Raw genomic sequence first — 22,121 nt, 5'->3', positions numbered from 1 at the left:
AAATTATTTTTGATATTTAAGTGACCATTCCCTGCATACCTGCTCTTTATTGAATTGACATCTTTAATTATGTACCAAGATATACTTGCAATTTTTGAGATTGACCAATATTGGTACCACATTAATTTTAGTTGAATATGTTAAACTATTTTTGGCGATAAAAGAATTATTTGTCTTCAAGCCATTAACATTTCACTTTGGGGCATTGATTGAATCACTGTTAGTTGCATAAAAAGATCAGAATTAGCTTTTACTGCTCCACAATCGGCTACATGGTCGAATGAGTTCTTTAGTTCTAACATTTTTTTAGGAGGAAAACAATAAGTAAAGAATGCACCAAATTTCCCACAAAATAGTACATTTATGTAAAGTACCTAATCTATTGATAATTATAGAAGCTACTCACAGTTTAAATTACGTCTCTCACGTTGACAGATGAAGTTAAAGTGACGCCCACATCCAACGTCCAACCACGTGCGAAAAAAAATAATAACGCAGTCCTCTATGCCAAATCTTTCGTGACTAGGTTGTCCCCAACGCCATGATGTGAAATTGGGCTTGCCATTTTGAACTGTGTAGAACTGATTGTCGCTTTTATTGCGATACAAACCAATAAAATAATGTTTACGGCGTTTTCTCAAGCTGATTCTTAAAATGGCATTAGTCTCAGCATTGTTTTTTGGAACAGCAAGATCTCCTCCCTTCTGTTGACAAAGTTTTCTTGCTTTATTCCATGTTGCTGCTTTTGCACTGAAGAAATAACAAGATGATTCTATATGCAACCAATCAGAAGGACAGCTTGCTAGACGAATGAAAAAATAAATAAGACAACAATAACAAGTAATTGTTTTCAGAATGATTTGTACGAATAGAATAGAATATTTAATATGCACTTTTAAACTGTAAAAGCTGACTGAAAATGCTTAAACAGGCAGGATTGTGTTTTGCAGACATATGTTTTTTAAAACAAGTCTTTCAATACCTAAAGGGTTTTTAAGGAATGAGGAGGGTCTTTCAGCTGGTTATGTAGAGTAGCCACAAGTTGCAGATTAAAGAAAAATAGAATACAATTCTTAAAAAAATTGTATAGAAATTTTAAAAGAAATAAAAGAAATTGATGTGAAGCTTATGTAGTCCGGCTAACACTTGACATTTTAATTATAAGGGGAAACCTTCGTGTTTAAATGTATGGTTATAATAATCGTTAAGTGTTGATGTGGATTTGTTTTGTATTTATATTGTGCATAATCAACTGTCTGTTTTAGACTAAAATCAAATTCATTCCATAATATTTTAATTGAGAAAAATATACTAAAATAAGGAAATCATAACACCAAAAATGTTCATGAACTTGAGGTAAGCTGTCAAATATAGCTCATTTTTACGCCCATTTCAAATAACATTCCTAATTTTCCAGATTAAAGTCAATTTCATGGTAATGTGTGCTTACATGAAATTTTTTTATGTCTGAATAAAAAAATTCTAGTCTAACTCTAATAGCGTTAAATTGAATAGCAAGAAAGTCATTTGAAATTTTATTAAACTCAGTAGAAAGTTAATGCCATTTACTGAAAAACGTTATTACCCATTATTTACATACATTTTTTGACCTTATTTATTGTACCTCTTAAAATATTGCTTATTTAGGTTTTTAAAGGAAGTGAATGCTTAACAGTAAAACCTAATTTTCTTACATCGAAAGTAAACAAGATATGTATGAATGAACATTATCAGTGCATACCACCCATACTAAGCGGCGGATGACTAATTGCGCGGCCTGTAAGCTTAGAAAAATTTGTGGGACTTTAAGTGATATAACTTTTGAGGACGTTTTCATTCCTTATGCTCCATTGCCTTTGCTTCAGTTTTGTTACTCATAGTGTAAACACTATAGAATAAATTTAAATTTCGAACGAAATAAGCTCTTTACTTTATGAGTTCTATACATAGAGCATTATAATAGTATATCGTACAGTTTCCAACAGGATATATTTCTGGAATTTTAATTATTTATCTAATCTTGAATGGCAAACTGTCTTTACTTATAAATTGAATTCTAATTAAGTGAATGCCAACTTTATGTTGGTTTCACATAAAATGCTCACTTTAAACAAGCTTAAGTGAGTTCTAATGTAACATAAACCACTAATTGTTGTCTATTTAGCTTTTAATTCACTTAATCAGCAGAGACTTTAGAGAAACGCCCTCCTTGAGTTAGCTAATAGTTTGTGAATTTAAACACAAGACCTTGTCAATCATTTCCCAAATTTTAACAGTTCAAGCAGTTTTCAACAGTAAAGAATTTTCATGAAGTCACGTAAGCTTGCAACATAAATTAAAAAAATCTAGAAAGACCAACTTACCGATACATTTCTTTTTGGATTTGTCAAGTTTGTATCCAGTGGAGCATAGGCATTCGTAGGAGCCTGGGATATTTATGCATGAGTGATCTTTGCCACAAGGAGAAGACTGACATTCGCCGATATCTAATAATTCACAATAAAGTTGTTTGAAAATGTGTACCATAAATTAAGCAATTTTAAGTCTAATTTAAAGATGTGTAATAAATAAATATGAAATTTTTTGTTTAATTTATTACGTTTGAATACTTCTTAATTGATTTTAGGAGAATGTAAAAACATAATTGTCCTAAAACTTTCATACGTGTATTTGATATGAACAAATCAACATCTAAAACGTCTAATAAATTCTGTAAAAAATGAGAGTATAGTGAGATCTGTGATTTTTGGTACTGTATGTATTAGTAATTTATTTGTAACACAATTTCTAGATTCGTTTAGACAAATATTTTTGTAAATCATACAGACTACGTTTGATTTTTAACAACAAGAATGAGTCTATTAACATGATACGTTAATTAACGATCATTTACTGTACACGATAGAAGATTGCTTACCAAGGGCTACAAGCAGAACCACACATAAAGAAAGTTAAATCTGGTAGTGAGTTCGATAAGGCGGCATTTATGATATAAATCAAACCTAGTTCTTACATAGCTAATAGGATTATGAATTATGAAGTGTGACGTATACCCACGACGGTTGCTATTTTGAATTATTTTCATCGTTAAAAAAAAGCGAAAAACAACTTAGCTATTTAAAGTAATGAGATTAGCTTTGGAAAAATTCACACAACAAGAGCATATTAATTATCTTATCTTGTCGTTGCAAATGTCAGAATTTTTGAGTTTGTTAATTCAAGATGTTGGATTATCTTTGCAACAGAAAATGCATCGACTAACAAAATTATATGAAATTGAAGCATATCATTTATACCAAACAAGCTTGACTGTTTACCCGCAATAAATCCTTTGAAAAAATATTTTACCAGAAGTGGAAAAATCATATTTGATTCAAGCATGTCGTCATTGATATGCATATCTTAATACAAAAAGCAGCGATATTTGGAGACGTTGCATCTTGCCGTAAAATTTAAAAAAAAGTTTTTCAATCAAGCCTTATTCATTGTTCCATCAAGCACTGTTCATTTTCAAATTTATTGTTTTCTAAGTAAATCAACACACAAAAACTAACAAAACAAGACTAAATGCAAGCAGGTTGGCTACGAACAGGTCCAAAACTAGAACGTTCATTGGAAGGGGTGGGTTGAATACTCATATATATGCGAATATTCATGTTTTGTGACCTAATGTGCTCAGCAGTAGGGCGTGACGGACAAAGAAGTTATGTAAATAGGAATGGCTAAGAAGGTATGGCATTTTCATTATTGCCTAAAAGCAGGTCTTTTGAATTTATATAAGTTTGTGGAAGCTTCATCTAAGGTTCCGTTTTTGACACATTTACTCGAGCAAAACTATTACTAAGCATAACTCTAAATTATTTTTGATATTTAAGTGACCATTCCCTGCATACCTGTTCTTTATTGAATTGACATCTTTAAGTATGTACCAAGATATACTTGCAATTTTACAGATTGGCCAAATTTGGTACCACATTAATTTTAGTTGAATATGTTAAACTATTTTTGGCGATAAAAGAAATATTTGTCTTCAAGCCATTAACATTTTACCATGGGGCATTGATTGAATCACTCTTAGTTGCATAAAAAGTTCAGAATTAGCTTTTAGTGCCCAACAATCGGCTACATGGTCGAATGAGTTCTCTAGTTCTAACATTTTTTAGGAAGAAAACAATAAGTAAAGAATGCACCAATTTTACCACAAAATAGTACATTTATATAAAGTAGCTAATGTATTGATAATTATAGAAGCTACTCACAGTTTAAATTACGTCTCTCACGTTGACAGATGAAGTTAAAGTGACGCCCACATCCAGCGTCAGACCACCTGATATAATTAATAATAACGCAGTCCTCTATGCCAAATCTTTTGTGACTAGGTTTTCCCCTATGCCATAATGTGAAACTGGGCTTGCCATTTTGAACTGTGTAGAACTGATTGTCGCTTTTATTGCGATACAAACCAATAAAATAATGTTTACTGCGTTTTCTCCAGATGGTTCTTAAAATGGCAAAATTCTCAAATTCATTTTTTTGGAACAGCAAGATCTCCTCCCATCTCTTGACAAAGTTTTCTTGCTTTATTCCATGTTGTTTCTTTTGCACTTAAGAAATAACAAGATGATTCTATATGCCACCAATCAGAAGGACATCTTACTAGACGAATGAAAAAATAAATAAGACAACAAGAACAAGTAATTGTTTTCAGAATGATTTGTACGAATAAAATAGAATATTTAATAAGCACTTTTTAACTGTAAAAGCTGATTAAAAATGCTTAAAAAGGCAGGATTGTGTTTTGAAGACAGATGTTGTTTAGAAAAAGTCTTTCAATACCTAAAGGGTTTTTAAGGAATAAGGAGGGACTTTGAGCTGGTTTTGTAGAGTAGCAACCCAGTTGCAGAGTAAAGTATAATAGAATACAATCCTTAAAAAAAATTGTATAGAAATTGTAAAAGAAATAATAGAAATTGATTGTGAAGCTTATGTAGTCCGGCTAACACTTGACATTTTAATCATATGGGAAACCTTCGTGTTTAAATGGATGGTTATAATAATCGGTAAGTGTTGTTAAGCATTTTTTTAGTATTTATACTGTGCATAATAAACTGTCTGTTTTAGACAAAAACTAATTCATTCCATAATATTTTAATCCAGATAGAAATACTAAAATAAGGAAATCATAACACCAAAAATGTGCATGAACTTAAGGTAAGCCGTCAAATATAGCTCTTTTTTACGCCAATCTACTTTCTTTTTAAGTGCTTGCTGTTGTCATTGTTGATTGATTGATAAACGTTATTTAAAATAATTAATTGGCCTTTTCAGCAATAGCTACATGAAAAATAGCAATTGCACATTTGCACTACACATAATTTTTTGACCATATGTGTTAACTAAAATGACAGATGTTATATTTTAAACCAACAACCTAAGAATATTATAAACAATGACGTGGCCTTTAGTTAAGATATAAAAGTTGTTTAATGTATTTGCACAGGCTTATGCCATCCCCGAGGAGGCCTTTGGAAGATAGAGCATGAGAGCTGATTGAGAATTCGAAAGTTCTCAGAAAACGTCTCTAAGGTTTGCATAAGCCAGTGCAAACACAAAAACATCATTTATTTCTTTTATAAAGCAACAATAAAGTGAAACAGACAAATTGAAAACAGACGTTTTAACTTTACCTCTAAAATACATTTATGATCGATTTTCAATTTGATTGATTTGATTGGTTGAATTCATATCTGTTTTGCGCAGACTAATGAAAACACAGCTATTGACCAATAAGAACCACATTTCACTGTCTTTACTTATAAATTGAATTCTAATTAAGTGAATGCCAACTTTATGTTGGTTTCACATAAAATGCTTACTTTAAACAAGCTCAAGTCAGTTCTAATGTAACATAAACCACTAATTGTTATCTATTTAATTTTAATTCACTTAATCAGCAGAGACTTTAGAGAAACGCCCTTCTTCAGTTAGCTAATAATTTGTGCATTTGAATACAAGACCTTGTCAAGCATTTCCCATATTTTAATAGTTCAAGCAGTTTTCAAGAAATTTTCATGAAGTCACGTAAGCTTGCAACATAAGTTAAAAGATCTAGAAAGACCAACTTACCGATACATTTCTTTTTGGATTTGTCAAGTTTGTATCCAGTGGAGCATAGGCATTCGTAGGAGCCTGGGATATTTATGCATGAGTGATCTTTGCCACAAGGAGAAGACTGACATTCGCCGATATCTAATGTTTTACAATAAAGTTGTTTAAAAATGTGTACCATAAATTAAGCAATTTTATGTCTACTTTAAAGATGTGTAATAAATTAATATGAAATTTTTTGTTTACTTTATTACGTTTGAATATTTCTTAATTGAGTTTACGAGAATGTAAAAACATAATTGTACTAAATTTTTAATACATGTATTTTATATGAACAAATCAACATGTGAAACGTCAAATAAATTCTGTAACAAATGAGAGTATAGTGAGATATGTGATTTTTGGGGACTGTATGTATTAGTAATTTACTTGTAACACAACTTTTTAGATTGGTTTAGACAAATATTTTTGTAAATCGTTCAGACTACGTTTGATTTTTAACAAAAAGAATGAGTCTATTAACATAATACATTAATTAACGATCATTTACTGTACACGATAGAAGATTGCTCACCAAGGGCTAGAAGCAGAACCACACATAAAGAAAGTTAAATCTGGTAGTGAGACTGATAAGGCGGCATTTATGATATAAATCAAACCTAGTTCTTACATAGCTAATAGGATTATGAATTATGAAGTGTGACGTATACCCACGACGGTTGCTATTTTGAATTATTTTCATCGTTAAAAAAAACGAAAACAACTTAGCCATTTAAAGCAATGAGATTAGCTTTGGAAAATTCACACAACAAGGGCATATTAATTATCTTATCCTGTCGTTGCAAGTGTCAGAAATTTTGAGTTTGTTAATTCAAGATGTTGGATTATCTTTGCAAAGAAAATGCATCGACTAACAAAATTATATGAAATTAAAGCATATCATTTATACCAAACAAGCTTGACGGTTTACCCGCAATAAATTCTTTGAAAAAATATTTTTCCAGAAGTGGAAAAATCATATTTGATTCAAGCATGTCGTCATTGATATGCATATCTTAATACAAAAAGCAGCGGTATTTGGAGACGTTGCATCTTGCCGTAAAATTTAAAAAGTTTTTCAATCAAGCCTTATTCATTGTTCCATCAAGCACTGTTCATTTTCAAATTTATTGTTTTCTAAGTAAATCAACACACAAAAACTAACAAAACAAGACTAAATACAAGCAGGTTGGCTACGACCAGGTCCAAAACTAGAACGTTCATTGGAGGGGGTGGGTTGAATATTCATATATATGCGAATATTCATGTTTTGTGACCTAATGTGCTCAGCAGTAGGGCGTGACGGACAAAGAAGTTATGTAAATAGGAATGGCTAAGAAGGTATGGCATTTTCATTATTGCCTAAAAGCAGGTCTTTTGAATTTATATAAGTTTGTGGAAGCTTCATCTAAGGTTCCGTTTTTGACACATTTACTCGAGCAAAACTATTACTAAGCATAACTCTAAATTATTTTTGATATTTAAGTGACCATTCCCTGCATACCTGCTCTTTATTGAATTGACATCTTTAATTATGTACCAAGATATACTTGCAATTTTGAGATTGGCCAATTTGGTACCACATTAATTTTAGTTGAATATGTTAAACTATTTTGGCGATAAAAGAATTATTTGTCTTCAAGCCATTAACATTTCACTTTGGGGCATTGATTGAATCACTGTTAGTTGCATAAAAAGTTCAGAATTAGCTTTTACTGCTCCACAATCGGCTACATGGTCGAATGAGTTCTTTAGTTCTAACATTTTTTTAGGAGGAAAACAATAAGTAAAGAATGCACCAATTTTCCCACAAAATAGTACATTTATGTAAAGTACCTAATCTATTGATAATTATAGAAGCTACTCACAGTTTAAATTACGTCTCTCACGTTGACAGATGAAGTTAAAGTGACGCCCACATCCAACGTCCAACCACGTGCGAAAAAAAATAATAACGCAGTCCTCTATGCCAAATCTTTCGTGACTAGGTTGTCCCCAACGCCATGATGTAAATTGGGCTTGCCATTTTGAACTGTGTAGAACTGATTGTCGCTTTTATTGCGATACAAACCAATAAAATAATGTTTACGGCGTTTTCTCAAGCTGATTCTTAAAATGGCATTAGTCTCAGCATTGTTTTTTGGAACAGCAAGATCTCCTCCCTTCTGTTGACAAAGTTTTCTTGCTTTATTCCATGTTGCTGCTTTTGCACTGAAGAAATAACAAGATGATTCTATATGCAACCAATCAGAAGGACAGCTTGCTAGACGAATGAAAAATAAATAAGACAACAATAACAAGTAATTGTTTTCAGAATGATTTGTACGAATAGAATAGAATATTTAATATGCACTTTTAAACTGTAAAAGCTGACTGAAAATGCTTAAACAGGCAGGATTGTGTTTTGCAGACATATGTTTTTTAAAACAAGTCTTTCAATACCTAAAGGGTTTTTTAAGGAATGAGGAGGGTCTTTCAGCTGGTTATGTAGAGTAGCCACAAGTTGCAGATTAAAGAAAAATAGAATACAATTCTTAAAAAAATTGTATAGAAATTTTAAAAGAAATAAAAGAAATTGATGTGAAGCTTATGTAGTCCGGCTAACACTTGACATTTTAATTATAAGGGAAACCTTCGTGTTTAAATGTATGGTTATAATAATCGTTAAGTGTTGATGTGGATTTGTTTTGTATTTATATTGTGCATAATCAACTGTCTGTTTTAGACTAAAATCAAATTCATTCCATAATATTTTAATTGAGAAAATATACTAAAATAAGGAAATCATAACACCAAAATGTTCATGAACTTGAGGTAAGCTGTCAAATATAGCTCATTTTACGCCCATTTCAAATAACATTCCTAATTTTCCAGATTAAAGTCAATTTCATGGTAATGTGCTTACATGAAATTTTTTTATGTCTGAATAAAAAAATTCTAGTCTAACTCTAATAGCGTTAAATTGAATAGCAAGAAAGTCATTTGAAATTTTATTAAACTCAGTAGAAAGTTAATGCCATTTACTGAAAAACGTTATTACCCATTATTTACATACATTTTTTGACCTTATTTATTGTACCTCTTAAAATATTGCTTATTTAGGTTTTTAAAGGAAGTGAATGCTTAACAGTAAAACCTAATTTTCTTACATCGAAAGTAAACAAGATATGTATGAATGAACATTATCAGTGCATACCACCCATACTAAGCGGCGGATGACTAATTGCGCGGCCTGTAAGCTTAGAAAAATTTGTGGGACTTTAAGTGATATAACTTTTGAGGACGTTTTCATTCCTTATGCTCCATTGCCTTTGCTTCAGTTTTGTTACTCATAGTGTAAACACTATAGAATAAATTTAAATTTCGAACGAAATAAGCTCTTTACTTTATGAGTTCTATACATAGAGCATTATAATAGTATATCGTACAGTTTCCAACAGGATATATTTCTGGAATTTTAATTATTTATCTAATCTTGAATGGCAAACTGTCTTTACTTATAAATTGAATTCTAATTAAGTGAATGCCAACTTTATGTTGGTTTCACATAAAATGCTCACTTTAAACAAGCTTAAGTGAGTTCTAATGTAACATAAACCACTAACTGTTGTCTATTTAGCTTTTAATTCACTTAATCAGCAGAGACTTTAGAGAAACGCCCTCCTTGAGTTAGCTAATAGTTTGTGAATTTAAACACAAGACCTTGTCAATCATTTCCCAAATTTTAACAGTTCAAGCAGTTTTCAACAGTAAAGAATTTTTATGAAGTCACGTAAGCTTGCAACATAAGTCAAAAAAATCTAGAAAGACCAACTTACCGATACATTTCTTTTTGGATTTGTCAAGTTTGTATCCAGTGGAGCATAGGCATTCGTAGGAGCCTGGGATATTTATGCATGAGTGATCTTTGCCACAAGGAGAAGACTGACATTCGCCGATATCTAATAATTCACAATAAAGTTGTTTGAAAATGTGTACCATAAATTAAGCAATTTTAAGTCTAATTTAAAGATGTGTAATAAATAAATATGAAATTTTTTGTTTAATTTATTACGTTTGAATACTTCTTAATTGATTTTAGGAGAATGTAAAAACATAATTGTCCTAAAACTTTCATACGTGTATTTGATATGAACAAATCAACATCTAAAACGTCTAATAAATTCTGTAAAAAATGAGAGTATAGTGAGATCTGTGATTTTTGGTACTGTATGTATTAGTAATTTATTTGTAACACAATTTCTAGATTCGTTTAGACAAATATTTTTGTAAATCATACAGACTACGTTTGATTTTTAACAACAAGAATGAGTCTATTAACATGATACGTTAATTAACGATCATTTACTGTACACGATAGAAGATTGCTCACCAAGGGCTACAAGCAGAACCACACATAAAGAAAGTTAAATCTGGTAGTGAGTTCGATAAGGCGGCATTTATGATATAAATCAAACCTAGTTCTTACATAGCTAATAGGATTATGAATTATGAAGTGTGACGTATACCCACGACGGTTGCTATTTTGAATTATTTTCATCGTTAAAAAAGCGAAAACAACTTAGCTATTTAAAGTAATGAGATTAGCTTTGAAAAATTCACACAACAAGAGCATATTAATTATCTTATCTTGTCGTTGCAAATGTCAGAATTTTTGAGTTTGTTAATTCAAGATGTTGGATTATCTTTGCAACAGAAAATGCATCGACTAACAAAATTATATGAAATTGAAGCATATCATTTATACCAAACAAGCTTGACTGTTTACCCGCAATAAATCCTTTGAAAAAATATTTTACCAGAAGTGGAAAAATCATATTTGATTCAAGCATGTCGTCATTGATATGCATATCTTAATACAAAAAGCAGCGATATTTGGAGACGTTGCATCTTGCCGTAAAATTTAAAAAAAAGTTTTTCAATCAAGCCTTATTCATTGTTCCATCAAGCACTGTTCATTTTCAAATTTATTGTTTTCTAAGTAAATCAACACACAAAACTAACAAAACAAGACTAAATGCAAGCAGGTTGGCTACGAACAGGTCCAAAACTAGAACGTTCATTGAAGGGTGGGTTGAATACTCATATATATGCGAATATTCATGTTTTGTGACCTAATGTGCTCAGCAGTAGGGCGTGACGGACAAAGAAGTTATGTAAATAGGAATGGCTAAGAAGGTATGGCATTTTCATTATTGCCTAAAAGCAGGTCTTTTGAATTTATATAAGTTTGTGGAAGCTTCATCTAAGGTTCCGTTTTGACACATTTACTCGAGCAAAACTATTACTAAGCATAACTCTAAATTATTTTTGATATTTAAGTGACCATTCCCTGCATACCTGTTCTTTATTGAATTGACATCTTTAAGTATGTACCAAGATATACTTGCAATTTTACAGATTGGCCAAATTTGGTACCACATTAATTTTAGTTGAATATGTTAAACTATTTTTGGCGATAAAAGAAATATTTGTCTTCAAGCCATTAACATTTTACCATGGGGCATTGATTGAATCACTCTTAGTTGCATAAAAAGTTCAGAATTAGCTTTTAGTGCCCAACAATCGGCTACATGGTCGAATGAGTTCTCTAGTTCTAACATTTTTTAGGAAGAAAACAATAAGTAAAGAATGCACCAATTTTACCACAAAATAGTACATTTATATAAAGTAGCTAATGTATTGATAATTATAGAAGCTACTCACAGTTTAAATTACGTCTCTCACGTTGACAGATGAAGTTAAAGTGACGCCCACATCCAGCGTCAGACCACCTGATATAATTAATAATAACGCAGTCCTCTATGCCAAATCTTTTGTGACTAGGTTTTCCCCTATGCCATAATGTGAAACTGGGCTTGCCATTTTGAACTGTGTAGAACTGATTGTCGCTTTTATTGCGATACAAACCAATAAAATAATGTTTACTGCGTTTTCTCCAGATGGTTCTTAAAATGGCAAAATTCTCAAATTCATTTTTTGGAACAGCAAGATCTCCTCCCATCTCTTGACAAAGTTTTCTTGCTTTATTCCATGTTGTTTCTTTTGCACTTAAGAAATAACAAGATGATTCTATATGCCACCAATCAGAAGGACATCTTACTAGACGAATGAAAAAATAAATAAGACAACAAGAACAAGTAATTGTTTTCAGAATGATTTGTACGAATAAAATAGAATATTTAATAAGCACTTTTTAACTGTAAAAGCTGATTAAAAATGCTTAAAAAGGCAGGATTGTGTTTTGAAGACAGATGTTGTTTAGAAAAAGTCTTTCAATACCTAAAGGGTTTTAAGGAATAAGGAGGGACTTTGAGCTGGTTTTGTAGAGTAGCAACCAGTTGCAGAGTAAAGTATAATAGAATACAATCCTTAAAAAAATTGTATAGAAATTGTAAAAGAAATAATAGAAATTGATTGTGAAGCTTATGTAGTCCGGCTAACACTTGACATTTTAATCATATGTGGAAACCTTCGTGTTTAAATGGATGGTTATAATAATCGGTAAGTGTTGTTAAGCATTTTTTTAGTATTTATACTGTGCATAATAAACTGTCTGTTTTAGACAAAAACTAATTCATTCCATAATATTTTAATCCAGATAGAAATACTAAAATAAGGAAATCATAACACCAAAAATGTGCATGAACTTAAGGTAAGCCGTCAAATATAGCTCTTTTTTACGCCAATCTACTTTCTTTTAAGTGCTTGCTGTTGTCATTGTTGATTGATTGATAAACGTTATTTAAAATAATTAATTGCCTTTTCAGCAATAGCTACATGAAAAATAGCAATTGCACATTTGCACTACACATAATTTTTTGACCATATGTGTTAACTAAAATGACAGATGTTATATTTTAAACCAACAACCTAAGAATATTATAAACAATGACGTGGCCTTTAGTTAAGATATAAAAGTTGTTTAATGTATTTGCACAGGCTTATGCCATCCCCGAGGAGGCCTTTGGAAGATAGAGCATGAGAGCTGATTGAGAATTCGAAAGTTCTCAGAAAACGTCTCTAAGGTTTGCATAAGCCAGTGCAAACACAAAAACATCATTTATTTCTTTTATAAAGCAACAATAAAGTGAAACAGACAAATTGAAAACAGACGTTTTAACTTTACCTCTAAAATACATTTATGATCGATTTTCAATTTGATTGATTTGATTGGTTGAATTCATATCTGTTTTGCGCAGACTAATGAAAACACAGCTATTGACCAATAAGAACCACATTTCACTGTCTTTACTTATAAATTGAATTCTAATTAAGTGAATGCCAACTTTATGTTGGTTTCACATAAAATGCTTACTTTAAACAAGCTCAAGTCAGTTCTAATGTAACATAAACCACTAATTGTTATCTATTTAATTTTTAATTCACTTAATCAGCAGAGACTTTAGAGAAACGCCCTTCTTCAGTTAGCTAATAATTTGTGCATTTGAATACAAGACCTTGTCAAGCATTTCCCATATTTTAATAGTTCAAGCAGTTTTCAAGAAATTTTCATGAAGTCACGTAAGCTTGCAACATAAGTTAAAAGATCTAGAAAGACCAACTTACCGATACATTTCTTTTTGGATTTGTCAAGTTTGTATCCAGTGGAGCATAGGCATTCGTAGGAGCCTGGGATATTTATGCATGAGTGATCTTTGCCACAAGGAGAAGACTGACATTCGCCGATATCTAATGTTTCACAATAAAGTTGTTTAAAAATGTGTACCATAAATTAAGCAATTTTATGTCTACTTTAAAGATGTGTAATAAATTAATATGAAATTTTTTTTGTTTACTTTATTACGTTTGAATATTTCTTAATTGAGTTTACGAGAATGTAAAAACATAATTGTACTAAATTTTTAATACATGTATTTTATATGAACAAATCAACATGTGAAACGTCAAATAAATTCTGTAACAAATGAGAGTATAGTGAGATATGTGATTTTTGGGGACTGTATGTATTAGTAATTTACTTGTAACACAACTTTTTAGATTCGTTTAGACAAATATTTTTGTAAATCGTTCAGACTACGTTTGATTTTTAACAAAAAGAATGAGTCTATTAACATAATACATTAATTAACGATCATTTACTGTACACGATGGAAGATTGCTCACCAAGGGCTAGAAGCAGAACCACACATAAAGAAAGTTAAATCTGGTAGTGAGACTGATAAGGCGGCATTTATGATATAAATCAAACCTAGTTCTTACATAGCTAATAGGATTATGAATTATGAAGTGTGACGTATACCCACGATGGTTGCTATTTTGAATTATTTTCATCGTTAAAAAAAACGAAAACAACTTAGCCATTTAAAGCAATGAGATTAGCTTTGGAAAATTCACACAACAGGGCATATTAATTATCTTATCCTGTCGTTGCAAGTGTCAGAAATTTTGAGTTTGTTAATTCAAGATGTTGGATTATCTTTGCAAAAGAAAATGCATCGACTAACAAAATTATATGAAATTAAAGCATATCATTTATACCAAACAAGCTTGACGGTTTACCCGCAATAAATCCTTTGAAAAATATTTTTCCAGAAGTGGAAAAATCATATTTGATTCAAGCATGTCGTCATTGATATGCATATCTTAATACAAAAGCAGCGGTATTTGGAGACGTTGCATCTTGCCGTAAAATTTTAAAAAGTTTTTCAATCAAGCCTTATTCATTGTTCCATCAAGCACTGTTCATTTTCAAATTTATTGTTTTCTAAGTAAATCAACACACAAAAACTAACAAAACAAGACTAAATACAAGCAGGTTGGCTACGACCAGGTCCAAAACTAGAACGTTCATTGGAGGGGGTGGGTTGAATATTCATATATATGCGAATATTCATGTTTTGTGACCTAATGTGCTCAGCAGTAGGGCGTGACGGACAAAGAAGTTATGTAAATAGGAATGGCTAAGAAGGTATGGCATTTTCATTATTGCCTAAAAGCAGGTCTTTTGAATTTATATAAGTTTGTGGAAGCTTCATCTAAGGTTCCGTTTTTGACACATTTACTCGAGCAAAACTATTACTAAGCATAACTCTAAATTATTTTTGATATTTAAGTGACCATTCCCTGCATACCTGCTCTTTATTGAATTGACATCTTTAATTATGTACCAAGATATACTTGCAATTTTTGAGATTGGCCAAATTTGGTACCACATTAATTTTAGTTGAATATGTTAAACTATTTTTGGCGATAAAAGAATTATTTGTCTTCAAGCCATTAACATTTCACTTTGGGGCATTGATTGAATCACTGTTAGTTGCATAAAAAGTTCAGAATTAGCTTTTACTGCTCCACAATCGGCTACATGGTCGAATGAGTTCTTTAGTTCTAACATTTTTTTAGGAGGAAAACAATAAGTAAAGAATGCACCAATTTTCCCACAAAATAGTACATTTATGTAAAGTACCTAATCTATTGATAATTATAGAAGCTACTCACAGTTTAAATTACGTCTCTCACGTTGACAGATGAAGTTAAAGTGACGCCCACATCCAACGTCCAACCACGTGCGAAAAAAAAAATAATAACGCAGTCCTCTATGCCAAATCTTTCGTGACTAGGTTGTCCCCAACGCCATGATGTAAATTGGGCTTGCCATTTTGAACTGTGTAGAACTGATTGTCGCTTTTATTGCGATACAAACCAATAAAATAATGTTTACGGCGTTTTCTCAAGCTGATTCTTAAAATGGCATTAGTCTCAGCATTGTTTTTTGGAACAGCAAGATCTCCTCCCTTCTGTTGACAAAGTTTTCTTGCTTTATTCCATGTTGCTGCTTTTGCACTGAAGAAATAACAAGATGATTCTATATGCAACCAATCAGAAGGACAGCTTGCTAGACGAATGAAAAATAAATAAGACAACAATAACAAGTAATTGTTTTCAGAATGATTTGTACGAATAGAATAGAATATTTAATATGCACTTTTAAACTGTAAAAGCTGACTGAAAATGCTTAAACAGGCAGGATTGTGTTTTGCAGACATATGTTTTTTAAAACAAGTCTTTCAATACCTAAAGGGTTTTTAAGGAATGAGGAGGGTCTTTCAGCTGGTTATGTAGAGTAGCCACAAGTTGCAGATTAAAGAAAATAGAATACAATTCTTAAAAAATTGTATAGAAATTTTAAAAGAAATAAAAGAAATTGATGTGAAGCTTATGTAGTCCGGCTAACACTTGACATTTTAATTATAAGGGGAAACCTTCGTGTTTAAATGTATGGTTATAATAATCGTTAAGTGTTGATGTGGATTTGTTTTGTATTTATATTGTGCATAATCAACTGTCTGTTTTAGACTAAAATCAAATTCATTCCATAATATTTTAATTGAGAAAAATATACTAAAATAAGGAAATCATAACACCAAAAATGTTCATGAACTTGAGGTAAGCTGTCAAATATAGCTCATTTTTACGCCCATTTCAAATAACATTCCTAATTTTCCAGATTAAAGTCAATTTCATGGTAATGTGCTTACATGAAATTTTTATGTCTGAATAAAAAAATTCTAGTCTAACTCTAATAGCGTTAAATTGAATAGCAAGAAAGTCATTTGAAATTTTATTAAACTCAGTAGAAAGTTAATGCCATTTACTGAAAAACGTTATTACCCATTATTTACATACATTTTTTGACCTTATTTATTGTACCTCTTAAAATATTGCTTATTTAGGTTTTTAAAGGAAGTGAATGCTTAACAGTAAAACCTAATTTTCTTACATCGAAAGTAAACAAGATATGTATGAATGAACATTATCAGTGCATACCACCCATACTAAGCGGCGGATGACTAATTGCGCGGCCTGTAAGCTTAGAAAAATTTGTGGGACTTTAAGTGATATAACTTTTGAGGACGTTTTCATTCCTTATGCTCCATTGCCTTTGCTTCAGTTTTGTTACTCATAGTGTAAACACTATAGAATAAATTTAAATTTCGAACGAAATAAGCTCTTTACTTTATGAGTTCTATACATAGAGCATTATAATAGTATATCGTACAGTTTCCAACAGGATATATTTCTGGAATTTTAATTATTTATCTAATCTTGAATGGCAAACTGTCTTTACTTATAAATTGAATTCTAATTAAGTGAATGCCAACTTTATGTTGGTTTCACATAAAATGCTCACTTTAAACAAGCTTAAGTGAGTTCTAATGTAACATAAACCACTAATTGTTGTCTATTTAGCTTTTAATTCACTTAATCAGCAGAGACTTTAGAGAAACGCCCTCCTTGAGTTAGCTAATAGTTTGTGAATTTAAACACAAGACCTTGTCAATCATTTCCCAAATTTTAACAGTTCAAGCAGTTTTCAACAGTAAAGAATTTTCATGAAGTCACGTAAGCTTGCAACATAAATTAAAAAAATCTAGAAAGACCAACTTACCGATACATTTCTTTTTGGATTTGTCAAGTTTGTATCCAGTGGAGCATAGGCATTCGTAGGAGCCTGGGATATTTATGCATGAGTGATCTTTGCCACAAGGAGAAGACTGACATTCGCCGATATCTAATAATTCACAATAAAGTTGTTTGAAAATGTGTACCATAAATTAAGCAATTTTAAGTCTAATTTAAAGATGTGTAATAAATAAATATGAAATTTTTTGTTTAATTTATTACGTTTGAATACTTCTTAATTGATTTTAGGAGAATGTAAAACATAATTGTCCTAAAACTTTCATACGTGTATTTGATATGAACAAATCAACATCTAAAACGTCTAATAAATTCTGTAAAAAATGAGAGTATAGTGAGATCTGTGATTTTTGGTACTGTATGTATTAGTAATTTATTTGTAACACAATTTCTAGATTCGTTTAGACAAATATTTTTGTAAATCATACAGACTACGTTTGATTTTTAACAACAAGAATGAGTCTATTAACATGATACGTTAATTAACGATCATTTACTGTACACGATAGAAGATTGCTTACCAAGGGCTACAAGCAGAACCACACATAAAGAAAGTTAAATCTGGTAGTGAGTTCGATAAGGCGGCATTTATGATATAAATCAAACCTAGTTCTTACATAGCTAATAGGATTATGAATTATGAAGTGTGACGTATACCCACGACGGTTGCTATTTTGAATTATTTTCATCGTTAAAAAAAAGCGAAAAACAACTTAGCTATTTAAAGTAATGAGATTAGCTTTGGAAAAATTCACACAACAAGAGCATATTAATTATCTTATCTTGTCGTTGCAAGTGTCAGAAATTTTGAGTTTGTTAATTCAAGATGTTGGATTATCTTTGCAACAGAAAATGCATCGACTAACAAAATTATATGAAATTGAAGCATATCATTTATACCAAACAAGCTTGACTGTTTACCCGCAATAAATCCTTTGAAAAAATATTTTACCAGAAGTGGAAAAATCATATTTGATTCAAGCATGTCGTCATTGATATGCATATCTTAATACAAAAAGCAGCGATATTTGGAGACGTTGCATCTTGCCGTAAAATTTAAAAAAGTTTTCAATCAAGCCTTATTCATTGTTCCATCAAGCACTGTTCATTTTCAAATTTATTGTTTTCTAAGTAAATCAACACAAAAACTAACAAAACAAGACTAAATGCAAGCAGGTTGGCTACGAACAGGTCCAAAACTAGAACGTTCATTGAAGGTGGGTTGAATACTCATATATATGCGAATATTCATGTTTTGTGACCTAATGTGCTCAGCAGTAGGGCGTGACGGACAAAGAAGTTATGTAAATAGGAATGGCTAAGAAGGTATGGCATTTTCATTATTGCCTAAAAGCAGGTCTTTTGAATTTATATAAGTTTGTGGAAGCTTCATCTAAGGTTCCGTTTTTGACACATTTACTCGAGCAAAACTATTACTAAGCATAACTCTAAATTATTTTTGATATTTAAGTGACCATTCCCTGCATACCTGTTCTTTATTGAATTGACATCTTTAAGTATGTACCAAGATATACTTGCAATTTTACAGATTGGCCAAATTTGTTACCACATTAATTTTAGTTGAATATGTTAAACTATTTTTGGCGATAAAAGAAATATTTGTCTTCAAGCCATTAACATTTTACCATGGGGCATTGATTGAATCACTCTTAGTTGCATAAAAAGTTCAGAATTAGCTTTTAGTGCCCAACAATCGGCTACATGGTCGAATGAGTTCTCTAGTTCTAACATTTTTTAGGAAGAAAACAATAAGTAAAGAATGCACCAATTTTACCACAAAATAGTACATTTATATAAAGTAGCTAATGTATTGATAATTATAGAAGCTACTCACAGTTTAAATTACGTCTCTCACGTTGACAGATGAAGTTAAAGTGACGCCCACATCCAGCGTCAGACCACCTGATATAATTAATAATAACGCAGTCCTCTATGCCAAATCTTTTGTGACTAGGTTTTCCCCTATGCCATAATGTGAAACTGGGCTTGCCATTTTGAACTGTGTAGAACTGATTGTCGCTTTTATTGCGATACAAACCAATAAAATAATGTTTACTGCGTTTTCTCCAGATGGTTCTTAAAATGGCAAAATTCTCAAATTCATTTTTTGGAACAGCAAGATCTCCTCCCATCTCTTGACAAAGTTTTCTTGCTTTATTCCATGTTGTTTCTTTTGCACTTAAGAAATAACAAGATGATTCTATATGCCACCAATCAGAAGGACATCTTACTAGACGAATGAAAAAATAAATAAGACAACAAGAACAAGTAATTGTTTTCAGAATGATTTGTACGAATAAAATAGAATATTTAATAAGCACTTTTTAACTGTAAAAGCTGATTAAAAATGCTTAAAAAGGCAGGATTGTGTTTTGAAGACAGATGTTGTTTAGAAAAAGTCTTTCAATACCTAAAGGGTTTTTAAGGAATAAGGAGGGACTTTGAGCTGGTTTTGTAGAGTAGCAACCCAGTTGCAGAGTAAAGTATAATAGAATACAATCCTTAAAAAAATTGTATAGAAATTGTAAAAGAAATAATAGAAATTGATTGTGAAGCTTATGTAGTCCGGCTAACACTTGACATTTTAATCATATGGGGAAACCTTCGTGTTTAAATGGATGGTTATAATAATCGGTAAGTGTTGTTAAGCATTTTTTTAGTATTTATACTGTGCATAATAAACTGTCTGTTTTAGACAAAAACTAATTCATTCCATAATATTTTAATCCAGATAGAAATACTAAAATAAGGAAATCATAACACCAAAAATGTGCATGAACTTAAGGTAAGCCGTCAAATATAGCTCTTTTTTACGCCAATCTACTTTCTTTTTAAGTGCTTGCTGTTGTCATTGTTGATTGATTGATAAACGTTATTTAAAATAATTAATTCGCCTTTTCAGCAATAGCTACATGAAAAATAGCAATTGCACATTTGCACTACACATAATTTTTTGACCATATGTGTTAACTAAAATGACAGATGTTATATTTTAAACCAACAACCTAAGAATATTATAAACAATGACGTGGCCTTTAGTTAAGATATAAAAGTTGTTTAATGTATTTGCACAGGCTTATGCCATCCCCGAGGAGGCCTTTGGAAGATAGAGCATGAGAGCTGATTGAGAATTCGAAAGTTCTCAGAAAACGTCTCTAAGGTTTGCATAAGCCAGTGCAAACACAAAAACATCATTTATTTCTTTTATAAAGCAACAATAAAGTGAAACAGACAAATTGAAAACAGACGTTTTAACTTTACCTCTAAAATACATTTATGATCGATTTTCAATTTGATTGATTTGATTGGTTGAATTCATATCTGTTTTGCGCAGACTAATGAAAACACAGCTATTGACCAATAAGAACCACATTTCACTGTCTTTACTTATAAATTGAATTCTAATTAAGTGAATGCCAACTTTATGTTGGTTTCACATAAAATGCTTACTTTAAACAAGCTCAAGTCAGTTCTAATGTAACATAAACCACTAATTGTTATCTATTTAATTTTTAATTCACTTAATCAGCAGAGACTTTAGAGAAACGCCCTTCTTCAGTTAGCTAATAATTTGTGCATTTGAATACAAGACCTTGTCAAGCATTTCCCATATTTTAATAGTTCAAGCAGTTTTCAAGAAATTTTCATGAAGTCACGTAAGCTTGCAACATAAGTTAAAAGATCTAGAAAGACCAACTTACCGATACATTTCTTTTTGGATTTGTCTAGTTTGTATCCAGCGGCGCATAGGCATTCGTATGAGCCTGGTATATTTATGCATTTGTGATATTTGCCACAAGGAGAAGACTGACATTCGCCGATATCTAATGTTTTACAATAAAGTTGTTTGAAAATGTGTACCATAAATTAAGCAATTTTATGTCTACTTTAAAGATGTGTAATAAATTAATATGAAATTTTTTGTTTACTTTATTACGTTTGAATATTTCTTAATTGAGTTTACGAGAATGTAAAAACATAATTGTACTAAATTTTTAATACATGTATTTTATATGAACAAATCAACATGTGAAACGTCAAATAAATTTTGTAACAAATGAGAGTATAGTGAGATATGTGATTTTTGGGGACTGTATGTATTAGTAATTTACTTGTAACACAACTTTTTAGATTCGTTTAGACAAATATTTTTGTAAATCGTTCAGACTACGTTTGATTTTTAACAAAAAGAATGAGTCTATTAACATAATACATTAATTAACGATCATTTACTGTACACGATAGAAGATTGCTCACCAAGGGCTAGAAGCAGAACCACACATAAAGAAAGTTAAATCTGGTAGTGAGACTGATAAGGCGGCATTTATGATATAAATCAAACCTAGTTCTTACATAGCTAATAGGATTATGAATTATGAAGTGTGACGTATACCCACGACGGTTGCTATTTTGAATTATTTTCATCGTTAAAAAAATAACGAAAAACAACTTAGCCATTTAAAGGAATAAGATTAGCTTTGGAAAAATTCACACAACAAGGGCATATT

At 31.0% G+C, this 22,121-nt stretch overlaps 1 protein-coding gene across 1 annotated transcript in view; it reads right to left on the bottom strand.

Moving 5' to 3' along the window:
• LOC124454965 (fibrillin-2-like) overlaps positions 1 to 22,121 on the bottom strand; it is a gene marked incomplete at its 5' end in the record, with an annotated part of 50,075 nt that overhangs the window by 26,610 nt on the left and 1,344 nt on the right. The window contains 8 exons of the mRNA XM_047005717.1: positions 407 to 802; positions 2,364 to 2,486; positions 6,127 to 6,249; positions 9,966 to 10,088; positions 13,717 to 13,839; positions 17,561 to 17,683; positions 19,448 to 19,843; positions 21,315 to 21,437. Coding sequence (XP_046861673.1) covers positions 407 to 802; positions 2,364 to 2,486; positions 6,127 to 6,249; positions 9,966 to 10,088; positions 13,717 to 13,839; positions 17,561 to 17,683; positions 19,448 to 19,843; positions 21,315 to 21,437 — 1,530 coding nt within the window. The remainder of the gene's footprint in view (positions 1 to 406; positions 803 to 2,363; positions 2,487 to 6,126; positions 6,250 to 9,965; positions 10,089 to 13,716; positions 13,840 to 17,560; positions 17,684 to 19,447; positions 19,844 to 21,314; positions 21,438 to 22,121) is intronic.

This window comes from Xenia sp. Carnegie-2017, unplaced genomic scaffold (genome assembly GCF_021976095.1).
Source record: "Xenia sp. Carnegie-2017 unplaced genomic scaffold, XeniaSp_v1 HiC_scaffold_3, whole genome shotgun sequence".
Taxonomy (NCBI): Eukaryota; Metazoa; Cnidaria; class Anthozoa; order Malacalcyonacea; family Xeniidae; genus Xenia; species Xenia sp. Carnegie-2017.
Note: the sequence above shows the minus strand (reverse complement) of the source record. Positions and strands in the feature narration are given on the sequence as shown.